The sequence below is a fragment of the Sorex fumeus genome, unplaced genomic scaffold, assembly GCF_029834395.1.
Source record: "Sorex fumeus unplaced genomic scaffold, SorFum_2.1 ptg000041l, whole genome shotgun sequence".
Classification (NCBI taxonomy): domain Eukaryota; kingdom Metazoa; phylum Chordata; class Mammalia; order Eulipotyphla; family Soricidae; genus Sorex; species Sorex fumeus.
Window position 1 is genome coordinate 1574018 of NW_026606098.1, and position 14766 is coordinate 1588783.

General features: G+C 50.8%; 1 protein-coding gene across 2 annotated transcripts in view; it reads left to right on the forward strand.

Moving 5' to 3' along the window:
- The window catches only part of DYRK1A (dual specificity tyrosine phosphorylation regulated kinase 1A), a 77881-nt gene extending 65488 nt beyond the window's left edge, over positions 1 to 12393 (forward strand). For both annotated transcript variants that reach the window (XM_056119375.1, XM_056119376.1), the window contains exons 9-11: positions 5200 to 5506; positions 5623 to 5747; positions 9074 to 12393. In XM_056119375.1, coding sequence (XP_055975350.1) covers positions 5200 to 5506; positions 5623 to 5747; positions 9074 to 9694 — 1053 coding nt within the window. In that variant the 3' untranslated portion in view covers positions 9695 to 12393. The remainder of the gene's footprint in view (positions 1 to 5199; positions 5507 to 5622; positions 5748 to 9073) is intronic.
- The last annotated feature ends 2373 nt before the right edge of the window (positions 12394 to 14766 follow it).

Sequence of the window (14766 nt, forward strand, 5' to 3'; positions counted from 1 at the left end):
CCGTCCTGGCGAGGGCCTCCTGTGTTGGGTGGGAATGGTGAGACAGGCTTGTCTACGTGTCTCCAGGACTAAGGCAGAGGCTGGATGGAGGACGCGGTTTCCCCTTGCTAGGCTCCGTTGGGTCACAGGAATGGTTTGTCTGTGTTTAGTGTTTGAGAGGCTTTTGAAATCCTGGGTGGGGTTTGAAGTGCTTTTCTTGACTCTGTAGAGATGATTATGAGAATATTTAACCCAACTTAATGAAATATCACACGTAACCTTTATGTGCTACGCATATGTACGCATATATATATTTATATATGTGTGTATATATTATATATATTACCTGTTTCAGTTTGTTCTAATCTGTTGGTGTAAGTTTTATTATCATTAGATGAATGTCTAAAACTTACAATATCTTCATTCAGCTTTGATCCCGGTAGTATGCGGGGTTTATAAAATATCCTTGCTTTTTCTGAAATAGTTTGTATAAGAAGCAGGGTTTTTGTTTTGTTTTGTTTTGGTTTGTTTTTTAATTTTGGTCATACCCAGCAATGCTCGGGGGTTATTCCTGGCTCTGTGCTCAGGAATCACTCCTGGCGGTGCTGGGGAAGACCATATGGGATGCTGGGCATAGGACCCGGGTTGGCCACATATAAGGCAAACACACCCTACCCACTATACTATCTCTCTGGCCCCCTGTATAAGAAGCAGTATTCTTTAGTAAATGTTTGATCGAGTTCACTGATGACACTATCCGGCTCTAGAGTGTTCTTTATTAGGAAGTTACTTACTGTAAATCATTTACAAGTAAATATGGAATTGCTCTTTTTGAGTTGATTTTTTTGCTCAGAAACTATGAATTTCAAGAAACATGTTCTCATCTAAGCTATTATGTTAATTGACATGAAATTGCCCATATTATTTTTTATTATGGTTTTAATTTTTGGCAGAGCTGTAATGATAGTCTTGTTTTTTTTTCTGATTTTGGTCATTTGCATTTTATCTCCTTTTTTTAAATGCCCCCGCCCTATTTCTTTAGAACTTTATCATGCTTCTAAATCTTTACAGACACACAGATTTGGATTTTTTGGATTTTTTTCCTTCTACATTGTTGACTTTTTGAGACTTGTTATTTTCTTCAGTTTGCATGTGGCTTTCTTAGTAGGTAGAAGTGCAGTTTTTGTGGCATTCTGCAACTTTAAATACATATTAAGTGGTCTTTTTTTTTTTTTTTTTTTTTTGCTTTTTGGGTCACACCCGGCAATGGGGTTACTCCTGGTTACTCCTGGCTCATGCACTCAGAAATTGCTCCTGGCGGTGCTCGGGACCATATGGGGTGCTGGGAATCGAACCTGGGTCGGCCATGTTGGCTGCGTGCAAGGCAAATGCCCTACCCGCTGTGCTATCGCTCCAGCCCCTAAGTGGTCTTTTTGAAATCTCTCTTATTTCCCTTGTGATTCTGTATTAGCTCGTCGCTGTTCAGAATGCTGATTGTTGGGGTCAGAGGTAATCTAGTGGGTAGGGCATGTGGCTGACCCCAGTATCCCATATGGGCCCCTGAACACCATCAATAAACTTTAGCATTTCGGTGTACAGATGTCAGTATAGGTAGGTCCAGTTGCCAGTTGTGCGATACTGTTCTTCCTGTCTTCTGTGTATTTTTGCTCCTCAGCTGATAGTAATATTAGCTTTGGACTTGTCTGACTTATCTTGTTGGCGTGGTGGGGCTTCCCCAGACTCACTCCTGGCCCTGCACTGGGCTCGTTGCCGGCTGTGCTCGGGTGACCGTAACAGTGCTGGGAGTGAACGCTGGGGTTGGCTGTGTGGCCGTTCCCATGTACGGTCTCTCTGGCCCTCGCTCTAGTTTTCTGAGCAATCTCACTCTTTGGAGTCCCATTGGTATCATGATGACTTCATCATCAGTTGACTTTTATCATGTCCCCTTTTATATCAGAATATTTTTGTCTTTAAGTCTGCATTTCTTTTTCTTTTTTATTATTTTAAACTTTTTAATTTATTTTGTGTGTGTGTGTGTTGGTTTTGGTTTTTGGGCCACATCTAGTCATCTAGTTATGTTTAGGAATCACTCTTGGCAATGCTCAGGAGACCATATGGGTTGCCAGGGATCAGATCCGGGTCAGCCACATCTAAGGCAAGTCCACCCACTGTCCCATCGCTTTGACCCCTCAGTCCGCTCTTTCTGATACTCCTAGAGCCAGAAGTACTTTCTTGTGTGTGTGTGTGTGTGTGTGTGTGTGTGTGTGTGTGTGTGTGTGTGTGTGTTTTAATGTAGGAGTACTGCATTTATTCAGCCACTGATTATTAGGCTGATTGAATTGAGCATGAACTCCACCACTTTCTTGTTCTTGTATGTTTTTTTTTCTATTGTTTTACTTAAAACTAGTTTCTATTAAAGTATGACCTTTGTATACTCCTTATAGTGGAATACACTCTTTTTAGAGCTTTTCTTTTTGCGGAGGGTCACACCTGGTAGTGCTGGGCCTCAAACCCGGATCTGCCATGTGCAAGGCAAGGGTCCTACCCATCGTACAATCTCTTCAGTCCCTGGTAATACCTTTTTTTGGGGGGGAGGGGGTCTCACTCAGTGATGCTCAGGGTTACTCCTGGCTCTGCACTCAGGAATAACTCCTGGCTGTGCTTGGGGGACCATATGGGATGTCAGGGATTGAAACCGGGTCTGCCGCGTGCAAGGCAAACATTCTGCCTCCAGCCCCAGAAATACACTTTCTATCCATTCTTAGAGTCTCTTTGATTATAGGCATTTAATCATCCAGGGGGTTGGGCTTCAGACCTTTGTCTCATCTGTCTAGCTGGCTCTTTCTCTTTCCTGCCTTCTTTTGGGCTGAGTACTTCTTGTTTTATTTCATGGCCTCTAAGGACTTTTCAGTCACTAGTCTATTTGCTAGCCTATGGTTTTCAGTGTTGCTCTTGATTTGCCCGTTGACCATCACCTGCTGTCCTGCCCCTCAGTAGACGTGTCGGAACTGTGTCTGAGCCCTTGTCCGGGGTGTGGGCCCGCGCGCCACCTCTGCTCCTCTGAGGAATGACGTCTTCGGAGGCCTGAGGGGGTCTTGGGCCATGCCCAGAGGGGCGAGGGGGCTGTTCCTGCCTCTGGGCGCGGGCTTGGGGCCCATATGCGAGGGGGCTGGTGGGGGTGACTATCGGGTCAGCCACACAGATGCTCTCTCCTGCCCCTGAAAGATACATGAGAACAAAGGTGGTGATAGCTTTTCCCATTGCGCATGTACACCCCTTTTTTACCCTCTCCATGCTGCCTGGCCCGGCCTACAGAGGCCGACTAGCCCTCGCCAGGAAGCCTCTACACACCTTGTTGAGAGGTTTGCTGCGGAGAAGCACCTCTCCGAGGATTTGTAGGATTCTGACTGGACCACCGTCCCCCACTTCGGGGATGGGGAGGGGCTGTTGGGACCGGGTTGGCAGTTGGCGTGGCTTCATGTGTCACTCTGTTTCCACAGGAAACCAGTGATTTGCCTGAGCTTTGTTTCCGGTATGTGATGGTTCGCACTTTGCTCCCTGATTCTGAGTCAGCTTTGTTTCTGTGGCTGTTTCAGCAGTTGGACAGTTAGGCCCCAAGCTGTCATTTTGCCTGGTTTGTTTGTCCTTGAATTTGTGAAGCTCCTGGGATCTGCTGGTCCATCTCTTCCATCGTTTCTTAAAACACTTGGACGTCATCTTCTCAGAATGGCCCCACCGCGGCCTCTCCCCTCACCCTCAGTCGCCGTGCTCTGCGTCAGTGCTTGCTCTGCGTCACCGCTGTCTGGACCTTCTCTCGGCCAGTTGTTGTTCTGCTGCTGGCTTCAGTCTGCTCTTAACCTCAGTGGAGGCCCCTTTCTTTTTATTTTAGTGAATCACCGTGAGATACAGTTACAGACTCACAAACTTTCATGATTGTGGTTCAGTTATGCAATGATCGAGTACCCTTCCCTCCACCAGTGCCCATTCCCCACCCCCAATGTTCCCAGTATCCCTCCCGCCACCCCACCCCTTCCCACCCCCTTCCTCTGTGGCAGGTACAATCCCTCTTACTCTCTCTGTCTTTTGGGGTGTTTTGGTTTGCAATACAGGTATCAAGCGGCCATTTTGGTGCATGGTCTACTTTCAGCACACATGTCCTATCCTGAGCGAGCCCTCCAACCATCATTTACTTGGTGCTCCTGTCTCCATCCCAGCTACCTTTTCCTCCAGCGCATGAGATCGGCTTCCAAGCCATGGGGCAGTCCTTCTGACCCTTATTTTTACTGTCTTTAGTTGTTAGTCTCCTATTATGTTTATACTCCACAAATGAGTGCAGTCCTTCTTTGTCTGTCTCTCTCTTTCTGACTCATTTCACTTAACTGATACTCTCCATGTTGATCCACTTATATGCAAATTTCATGATATTATTTTTTTTTTCTAACAGCTGCATAGTATTCCATTATGTAGATATATCTGGGTTTCTTTAACCAGTCATTTGTTCTCAGGCACTAGGGTTTTTTCCAGATTCTGGCGATTGTAAATAGTGCAGCAAGAAAAGAGGCTCTCTTTCTAACACTGGATTATTTAGTCTTACGTTTTCACATTTGTTCCATTTTTTAAGTAGGGTTTTTTTTTTTTCTGTAAGTTCTCCATTTAATCTATAATTGTTATTTAATTCCAGCCTTGAAGTCATTTATTTCTGTTGTTCTTAGTCCATGCACCTGTAACTTTTCAGTTTATGCCAGACTTTTTGTGTCACAGCAGTTGAGATGAGTGAAATCTTACTTCCCTTCAGCCTCTTTGGCGTTGCACTGAACCCAGACTGTTGGGTTTCGGTTCTTCTCTTTGCCTTGTCAGCAGTTTGTACGTGGTCACAGCAGGTGTGTCCGTGAAAGGCTCCTGCCCCCTGCTGCCCTGCCGTCGCACACCTGGCCACTGTACTTCGGGGTTCCCGGCCCCCGGCAAGCCTCTGGGAGTGCGGAAGCTTCTTGGGTTCTGTGGGAGCTCAAACCAAAACTCTGGGAAACCATTCTACATCAATTATTAGCTGGTCCTAGGAGAGTTTGAGGTTATCTGTTAGAAAGTGAACTTTTGGCTGGCAGCATGAGTTAGTGACTGGTTATGAAGAGTGTCCTCTGCAGGGATCTGGTTGGCCGCTGCGGTGCTGACCCGGGTCCCTGCTGTGCCGGCTCACGGCGCCTTCTCTCTCTCCCGCTGCAGGAGTATAAACCACCGGGCACCCGCAAGCTTCATAACATCCTGGGCGTGGAGACGGGCGGCCCCGGAGGGCGCCGTGCCGGGGAGTCGGGGCACACGGTGGCCGACTACTTGAAGTTCAAGGACCTCATCCTCAGGATGCTGGACTACGACCCCAAGACGCGGATCCAGCCCTACTATGCGCTGCAGCACAGCTTCTTCAAGAAGACGGCCGACGAGGGCACCAACACGAGCAACAGCGTGTCCACCAGCCCCGCCATGGAGCAGTCCCAGTCCTCGGGGACCACATCCAGCACATCTTCCAGCTCAGGTGCCCTCGCGGGCCGCGGGCCGGGATGGGGCTGGGGCAGCGTGGGGAAGAGCTCGGGGCCGGGGCGGGCGCCCACATGGGTCCCCGGGGTGCTCACCCATGCCGTGCTCCTGCAGGCGGATCGTCAGGGACAAGCAACAGCGGCCGTGCCCGGTCGGACCCCACGCACCAGCACCGGCACAGCGGCGGGCACTTCACGGCCGCCGTGCAGGCCATGGACTGCGAGACACACAGCCCCCAGGTGAGCGCCCTGCCAGGCTCCCCGGGCCCTCGCCTCGCCAGGTGGCCCCGGCCTCACCTTGGGGAGTTGCTGCTTTGAGGTTCCTTCCCCGCTGGTTTACCTTCCTCCTTATTTTGCCTTCCTACCTGTCCAAGAGAGGACCTGATGGGCTTTTTTTTTTTTCTCCCTTTTTTCAGTTGGGGCGAAGCAGACAGGGGGCGGTGAAACGCGAGTCTCTCCACAGTGGCTGAGAGCTGCCCTGTTGGGCCCAGCCCTGGGGAGCCTCCCACCCCCAGCCTTGCCCAGTTCCCATCCCCCCTGCTTCTCTGCTGCACCAGGGCCCCAGGGACCTCCCAGCCCTGCCCAGTGCCCGTCCCCGTCCTGCTTCTCTGCTGTGCCCAGCCCCGGGGTACCCTCCACCACCCCCCACCCTCACCCCCCACCCAGCCTTGCTCCTCAGACCTCGGATAGTCCCGTCTCCTGCTCTTGCTGTCGTCTCCCCGTGCCTGACGGGCCCTGTGCCCCCTCTGCCCGCCACATCCACGCTGGGCGCTGCAGCCCGCCCAGGAGGCACGGAGCTGTCTCCCCCCACTCCCGACCTGAACCCTGGAGCTCAGTGCTGCCTCCCTCGCCAGCTTCTCGCCACGTCTGTCCCTAGACCGGGGCTCTGAGCGCATCCGCACTCGGGGTGGCTGTCCACGCCCTGCAGCCCTTCTCCCTTGGCCACCGCAGGGAATCCCAGACTCTCAGTGGTCCTGCCTTGCCCGTCCTCCACCTCCTCCTCACCCATCCGGCTCACTGGATTGGTTTTCTTTTCGTTTTTAAAACCCTAGCAAGTTCTCATTCACGGCTCTATCAGTGGCTCTGTCTCCTCTGGGCCACCTTTCCCCCCTGCTTTCTGTGGCTCGGGTCTGAAATCTCCAATGTCCTTAGCTCCCAGAGGCTGTCCTAAGTTTTTGTTGCTGTTCTATAAAGCTTTATGGTGATGCAGGACACTCCTGGGCAGTTCCATGCGTGCAGCGTGTGGGCACCACTCCCTGCCCCATGGGCTCACGCTCCACCCTCCCAGTCCCGCCCAGCTGTGGGCCAGCTCGAAGCTCCTCTCTCTCACCCTTGGCCATTTTATATCATACACCTGAGAGGTCGTTCTGATTCTGTCCCTCTCCTGGCTCGTGTCCCTGGCCTCACCCCTCTAGTTCCTTCCACGCAGAGGCAGAGTGCAGGATTTCACCTTCCTGACTGTCGAGGAGCTGTCCGTTGTAGAGATGATCCTCTCCTCTGTTTGTGGACTCTTGGGTGGTTTCCAGATTTGGGCTGTTATCAGTAATGCTGCAATGAACGTAAGAGTGCAAAGGTCTTTTCTGAATGGAGTTCTTGGGCCCCTGGGCTAGGTGCCCAGAAGTGGAATTTCTGGGTCGCACAGAATCTAAATTCTTAGTTTTTTTCTTTTGTTTTTGAGAAGTGTCCTATCCAGTTGGTGTCCCCATTGGCAGTGGTTGAGGGTGCCTTTTCTCCTACATCCCCGCCAGGACTGATTAGTTTTATTCTTTTCAGTTCTCCAAATCTTTATACCTCCCCTTTCTTCCTCCTTTTCAAATAATCTTCCAAATAAAGAAGATAGTGCATATACACAAGAAAGAACCAGAAATAAGACATTTGTGACCCTCTTACTTGTATTTGATGAAAGTTAGTAAAATACTGCCTTTGCCTCCCTCACAACCCTTTAAAGACATAAGTGATTGGTACATTCACATGGTTAAAATATGTAAATATAGAAAAGGTTTCATGAAAAGCCTTTATGTCCTCCAGCTTCTGATTTTTTAAGTGTTCTAGCTTTTTCCCAGTGGGGTAAGGGAGATACTTTATGCATTTGGAAACTACTGAGCGTCTTCAGGTAATATTTGCATTCCACACAGTTTCACATATTTTTGTTTTACAAAAATATGGGGGTTGTTTGTTTGAAAAAAAAAAATCCTAGTGTAAGAGGGAATCAGAGCCTTGCCTGTAGGAGGTCCCCTTGTTTTCCATATTTTTTGTAAAACAGCTACTTGCTTTACATATTTTGTATATCTTGGATATATATTTTGGAGCTCTTTATCAACACATAGATGCTTCTTATGGTTATATGGTATTATTTTCTTTAGATCTTCTAATGTATTCTACAAGTCATTTCAGTAGTCCCTAGTTAATGGGCCTCCCACTTATTTCCAGTCTCCCGTAGTATTACAGATGGTGCTGTAATAAATCACCTGAGACATTTAGTACCCCAACTTGGGGAGTTTGTATGAGGAGTTCCTGGGTGTGGAATGGCTGGGTCAGAGAGTTACGAGATGGTCACTTTGATAGATATTGGCAGGTCACTCCTCCTCCACACTGACCAGTTTAGCTTTCCCATCAACGCAGTGGTGGTGTTCATTGTGAAATGAAAAATCGATACTTGGTTACATAGAGTTTTATTTTGCTGATTTCTCAATGTGTGAAGTTTTTGAGTAGCTTTATAGTTTGAGGACTATTAGTGGGTTTTTTTTTCTTTTGTTTGTTTGATTTTCCTTTTTGGATCCTGGGGTGGGGAGTGGCCCTCAGGGGCAGCTTCTGCTATTTATTGCCGCTGGCTGACTGGTCACAAGTGCACCCCAATTCATCCCTATTGGACAGTGCCGTGGGAAGTTATCCAGTGATTTACACACATACACACACACAGTGGCACGCCCCAGTTCATTCCCATTCGACAGTGCAATGGAAAGTTATCCAACAAAACACACAGATACACGGAAGTTATCCGACGATACACACACAGCACACATACACACCCCAGCAGTGCTCAGGGCTTACTCCTGTCTATGCGCTCAGGGACACCCCTGGTGGGCTTGGGTCCATGTGTGGTGCTGGGGAAGTGGCACCCCATTCTGCCGCACCATCTCTCCGGCCCCAGGGGAAATGGAAGAATTCGTTGAGACTCTGCCTTAAACAGTTGTCCTCTGGTCCTTAGCAGAGAAAATTTGCTGACCCCTGGCATAAACAGTGCTTCCAAGGAAAAAAAAAGGATCAGGAAGTAAGGTGTCTATTTGTAGAAATCACCATCACAGATTTTCATTATAAAAAAAAAACAGTTGCAGCTCCCCCACCCCTGCCCCACTTAGAGGTACCGAGCTTCATTTCCGCGGGCCGAGGGCTCTGCCTCTCCCCGGTCAGCAGAGACATTTCCCGCTACGGAACTGTCTGTCGCGTTAAGTTCTGATATGAACGTGCCCCTCCCCTCCCAGTTAAGGAGAGCTCTCGTGTCGAGGCCCTCACTTGACGGTGGGAGCTCCAGAACAGTGCTCTGAAATGCCGGTGTGTTCTTCCAGGTGCGTCAGCAGTTTCCTGCCCCCCTCGGCTGGTCGGGCCCTGAAGCGCCTCCACAGGTCACTGTGGAAACTCATCCCGTTCAAGAAACGACCTTTCACGTAGCCCCTCCGCAGAACGCATTGCATCATCACCACGGAAACAGTTCCCACCATCACCACCACCATCACCACCACCACCACCACCACGGACAGCAAGCCCTGGGGAGCCGGACCAGGCCGAGGGTCTACAGCTCTCCCACCAATAGCTCCTCTACCCAGGACTCCATGGAGGTCGGCCACAGCCACCACTCCATGACGTCACTGTCTTCCTCCACGACTTCCTCCTCGACATCTTCCTCCTCTACTGGGAACCAAGGCAATCAGGCCTACCAGAACCGCCCCGTGGCTGCTAACACCTTGGACTTTGGACAGAACGGAGCCATGGACGTGAATTTAACCGTCTACTCCAATCCCCGCCAAGAGACTGGCCTAGCTGGACACCCGACGTACCAGTTCTCCGCCAACCCGGGCCCTGCACATTACCTGACGGAGGGACACCTGGCCATGCGGCAGGGGGCGGACAGGGAGGAGTCCCCCATGACGGGGGTGTGCGTGCAGCAGAGCCCCGTCGCCAGCTCGTGACTACGTTGAAACTGGAGTTTGTTTCTTGTGTGTTTTTATAGAAGTGGTGTTTTTTTTTCCAAAAAACAAAGTGCAAAGCTGCTTGAATCAGAAGGAGATTAACACACTGAACCGCTACAAGAGGGCAGAGCTGACTTTTTATTTTCACTTGAAAAGATTGCAAAGGGACAATGAAGTTTCTAAAAGAGCCATGTCCAAGCCCATCTTCACGGATAGCTCAGAGGTGCCCTCTCTTTGCCGCCCCCATTTTAACTTGCCACATCCCGGTCATGGTGGGGTTTTTTTGTCTTTCTGTTCCACAAGTTCATGTTCAGATGTTGGTCTTGGTCATTTGCCAACTTTCTTTTTTCTTTCTTTTTTTTTTTAAGGCACTGCACATAATTTGCATACAGGGCCCCGTGAGGGTGTTTTTTTTCTTTCTTTCTTTTGGTTCCCCCCCCCCCCTTTTGTTCTGTTTTGTTTTGGGTGGGGGGTGGGAAGTTTGGGTTTTAAAATCCTCCAAACACACTTGGGCACGGAAATGCAGTACTGTAAGGAAGAGGGCCCTCCAGCTCCCAGACATCACCCTCACTGGAAGGGACGGTGGCGTTGGCGTGGGGAGAAGGCGCAGGAAGCACGCGCGGTGGCGGGGTCGGGGCTCTCCTGTCTGGAGCGCGAGGAGCAGAGCAGCAGGCGCACGGAGGCCGCGGAGAGAGTGACGGAGCGTGACTGGTCTGCTCACCGAGGTGCACTGAGAAGCAATCAACGGGTCAGCCGTGGCCAGTCCCGGGGCGGGGGGCGGGGCGGGGGGGTCTGAGTGGTGGTCTTTGGGATAACCTTTGGCCTTATGGATTTGGACTCGAAACGAGAAGAGCCTACCATTTCAGATGCAATCACGCTGGACATGCTTTCGCAGACAGTCCTTAATGCTGAAAACACAGAGGATGGGTAATTCAAGAGGCCTTTCTTTTCCAATAGACTTTTGTGACCCACTCATTGTAAGGTATTGCGAGGTCACTTTGCGTGTGTCATAAAGTTGACTTCCTTCTCGGTTGAAGGTCACAGAGTAGTGGTTTGCTTTGACGGAAATAGCTACCGCTGTGTCCCTTCCTGCTTCTTACTTTGCTTTTGCTTTTTCTCGGCACGTGGTATCTCCACCATTTCTTCTGCACAAAGATGTCTTCTGTTCATCCTGAACATTTTTTAAAAAATGCAGAATTTTATGTGACTGCTTTTTTGCCTCACAATTATGCTGTGAATTTTACAAAAATTTATTTTCTTTTTTGATAATTTATTGTACCAAAGCTGTTTTTATAGCACATAGATGTCTGTAACCAATAATGTAGCAGTTCTGCACTTTGACACAAGGTGTAACTAGACCATTTTTAAATGTCAGTTGAAAATTATGGCTGTACTATTGCTTAAACAAAACTGGAACTGTTGTTGAATCCATAGCCAATACATTTACAGCAATCTGTGTACTGAACATAATAGATTGACATCTAACTCAAGATCACCACATTGGTTACGTTATCACTATGTTCAGGCTTCTGACGGGAAAGGGATACTGGATCCAGATGCTTTGGAACCAGCAGTCGGTTCTTGTATTCCTGATCAACCTACTCGTACACTTGAAAGCAAGACCTTGCTGGCCCCGAGAGGTCCATTGTCTGAGCAGGAGTAAAGCAGAGTCTCACCGTGACCGAGGGGACGGGCCGGCGCCTCACGTTGAGATGCTGCTGCCTTAATGTAACGCAGTCTGGCAGTCACTCAGTTTGTGTTCCCGTTTTTAAATTGGCCCATTTTAGGGTGCTGTATTTTTGAGCGGTTGACTTGGGAGAATGAAGAGAAATGATTTTTCCCTGTCCGGGAGCGAAAGAAGCCTAGGAAGGAAGCAGTAACCTACCTCTGCCGCACCCCTGTCGGAGGCAGCTCAGCCGCACACCCACCCGCTAGGGCGCAGGTGCCGTGGGGCTAAGTCAGTGTTCTCGGGACAGAAGCAGGTTTCTCTCTCTCTGTGCACAGCGACGGAAGGAAGGCTGAGAACCACGTGAATGTGAATGGAAGCTTGGAAATACCCTGTTTTTAGGAACCTTCACACAACCTTTTTTGTTGTTGTTGTTGTTGTTAATCAGGAAATCCATATTTATTTCGTAATTAAATGTCAAGCCTGTGGATGGATTTTTGAACTCGGTAGTCCTGAAAGGTGTGCCTCGGATGGAAGGACGCCACCTGGAGCGTGGCAGCGAGGGGGTCGGTAGTCACTGCTGTGCAGGGTGGAGTCGAAGGCCGAGCATGGGGCAGGTCTTTTTTTTTTTCTTTTTTTTTTTCCCTTTCCTTTTCTTTTTTTTTCCCCCTGTGCTGGTTGCCACATCTTAGCAAGCACCAAAAAAACAAAAACAAAAACAAAAAAACAGCAACAACAAAGATAGCGGTTTCTACACTGCTATTGACATAAAGGAAATCATAAAATCCAGTGCTTCTGCATACTGTGTTATGTTACAGTCCAGTTTTGTGTGCTTTACTACACGGTTTGGTTACAGGACTTCTGTGCATTGTAAACATAAACAGCATGGAAAAGGTTAAATACCTGTGTGCAGATTGTAAGATCTGGTCCGGACTTGCTGTGTATATTGTAACGTTAAATGAAAAAGAACCCCCTTTGTATTATAGTCATGCGGTCTTATGTATGATAAACAGTTGAATAATTTGTCCTCAGACTCTTCACTATGCTTTTTTAAAAGTGATGTAAAGAAAATGGAAGCAACTCTTTGTGTGCAGTTAACCTCCACCAGGTGGTGGCCTGGCGGGTACAGACCAGCTCTAAGTGCAGCCCGGCGCATATACCAAAGGGAAGGTCTGGGCCACAGAACTGAGGGGAAACCGTGGCGGTTTCCCACACGGTTTCCCAGCACCTTTGGATTCCTTTGTCAACCCTCCGAGGGAGCGTTTTCTGACTCTCCCCGTCAGGGGGCTGCAGGCTTCCCGACAAGGGCCCCTCCTATACTTCCTTCTCCTTCGCTCTCCTGAGCCGGAGTTCGGCTTTCCCAGGGCGGCTTTCCTGCCCCGAGCATGCCAGGCCGTGTGACAGCTGCTCTGGTCTTGGTTTTGGTAGCCCTGCCCCATGTCCACACTAGGTGGGGTTGACAGCTGGCAGAAACTTGGCGTTTCTGAATAAAAACAGTGCCCACTACCTGCCTGCCCAACGTGGCCTGGACAACATGTGTTAGTCGGCCTCCTGGGGCTGGGGCTGGGGCTCACATGGCCTTGGGGTCAGTCTGAGTGGCCTCTCGGCTACTGAGACGAGAGAGGCCTTTCTGGTCACAGCTTTTCTGATGCACGGTGCTCCATAGCTAACTGGGTTGGCGTACCTGCGAGTCGGCCGATTTCCGCTAACAGGAGCTGGCCAGTGACTTGGAAGTCAAAGTCAAGAAATGCCATTTGGTGGTTCCTTCCCCAGATCCTCATGCGGGGAGACAGCCATACTTTAAGAACTAAATCGGAGAAAGGCGCTTTCCATCCTAAACTCTGCTCAGAGATCGCCCTGTTCTGTGTATAGTCGGGCCAGTTTCACAAGGACACTCTTGGCTTGAAAAAGTCAAATGAGGTTCATTGTGCCTGCCCAGTCGTACCCACCACACATGAGGAAGGAAACTTGGGCATGGTTTGAGGGTCTGAGAGCTGTCTGTGGGTACACCACTTCACACGCTCAGAAGTGCTAGGGCCAGAGCAGATGGGGCTCCGAGGTGGGCCCCCGTTTCTCTCTGCCTGTCCCATTGCACGCTCCTCTCGGTGCCCGAATGAGACGGGCTTGAAAGGGGCACATTGCTCCAGGGCTGAGGGGTTTCCAACCCTCCTGGGGGCACGCTGGCTGGGGAGGAGCAGAGCAGACCCCCACCCTCTCACCCTGTGGGTGTCTCGTTCGTCCCTGCCAACTGCCCGGGGCCACTGTCTGTCCAACGCAGGGGGGCCTGGCCATGGTGCTGGACTCTAGGGGCAGAGCATCAGAGCCACCATGGGTGGGGACCGATGAAGCACACACCCTGGTGTGGAGGGCACGCGTGTCTCATCACAGCTCCTAGTTCCTGCTTTCCCAGCGGGAGTGAGGGGGCCGCGCCATGCCCCTGACCCTGAGCATGAGTGTCCCCAAAGCAGCCAGAGGTGCGCGTCCTTAGTCTGTGGGTAGGCCAGGGAGCGAGGGGCTCTCCATCCACCGGCTCGGACGAGGGTAGATGATTCCCCACACCATCCTAGAGACAGACCTTCTGGGTCAGGGTCTTGGTGCTCATGTGCCTGAGGTGTGACCGGATCTGGAAGCGCCTGGGTGGGTGTCATGGGGTCCAACACATGCGGGACACTGAGCCCTGTGGCAGTGTGTGAGACACAGACATCATCATGCAAACCCAGCGGGCCTAGCCCCGTGCCTGGCTCCGACCTGGCACAGCTGCGCCGGCCTCCGTGGGTTGGGGTGGGGTGGGGTGAGGTGGGGTGTGGTGGGGTGGGCTCGGGGCCCCCTGGTTCTGAACAGGGCTCTCTGGGAGCTGGCCAACCCGTTATCTGCTCGGATTCTCCCCACCCACAAACTCGCCCGGCTGTGCCTGGCTACCCATGACTCGTACCCGAGCCCATTCTGGGAGGTTTCGTCCTGTGGCCCAGCCCATGTGCCCTGCAGAAACAGTTCCTGAGAGGTCAGCGGCCCCCTGAGCAGCCGGGCAGTGGTGGAAGAGGATGTGTGAAGGCCCCTCGCTACGCCCCTCGAGTGAGTACAGGCCCGGTCTTTGTTCCCATGAAGCCAGTGTGGACCAGGTTCCACTGAAGGCTGCTGGGCTGGGCGGAGGTGATGGAGGTGGGGAAGAACACACGAATGGGTGTTACAGCAGATACTGGGAATGTTCCGGAATGTGGGAAGCAGCCGGTCTTTGGGGCGACACCGACTGGTGCCCAGGGCTCACGCCAGGCGGAGCTTGGGAACCCGCAGGTGGTGCCAGGGATCGGGCCTTGGCCGGGGGCTTGTAAGGGAAGCCCCTTCCTGGTATCAATCCCTTCCCACAAACAGCTGGGCCCGAACCAGGGTTCCAGTAGCTGTAGTGCAA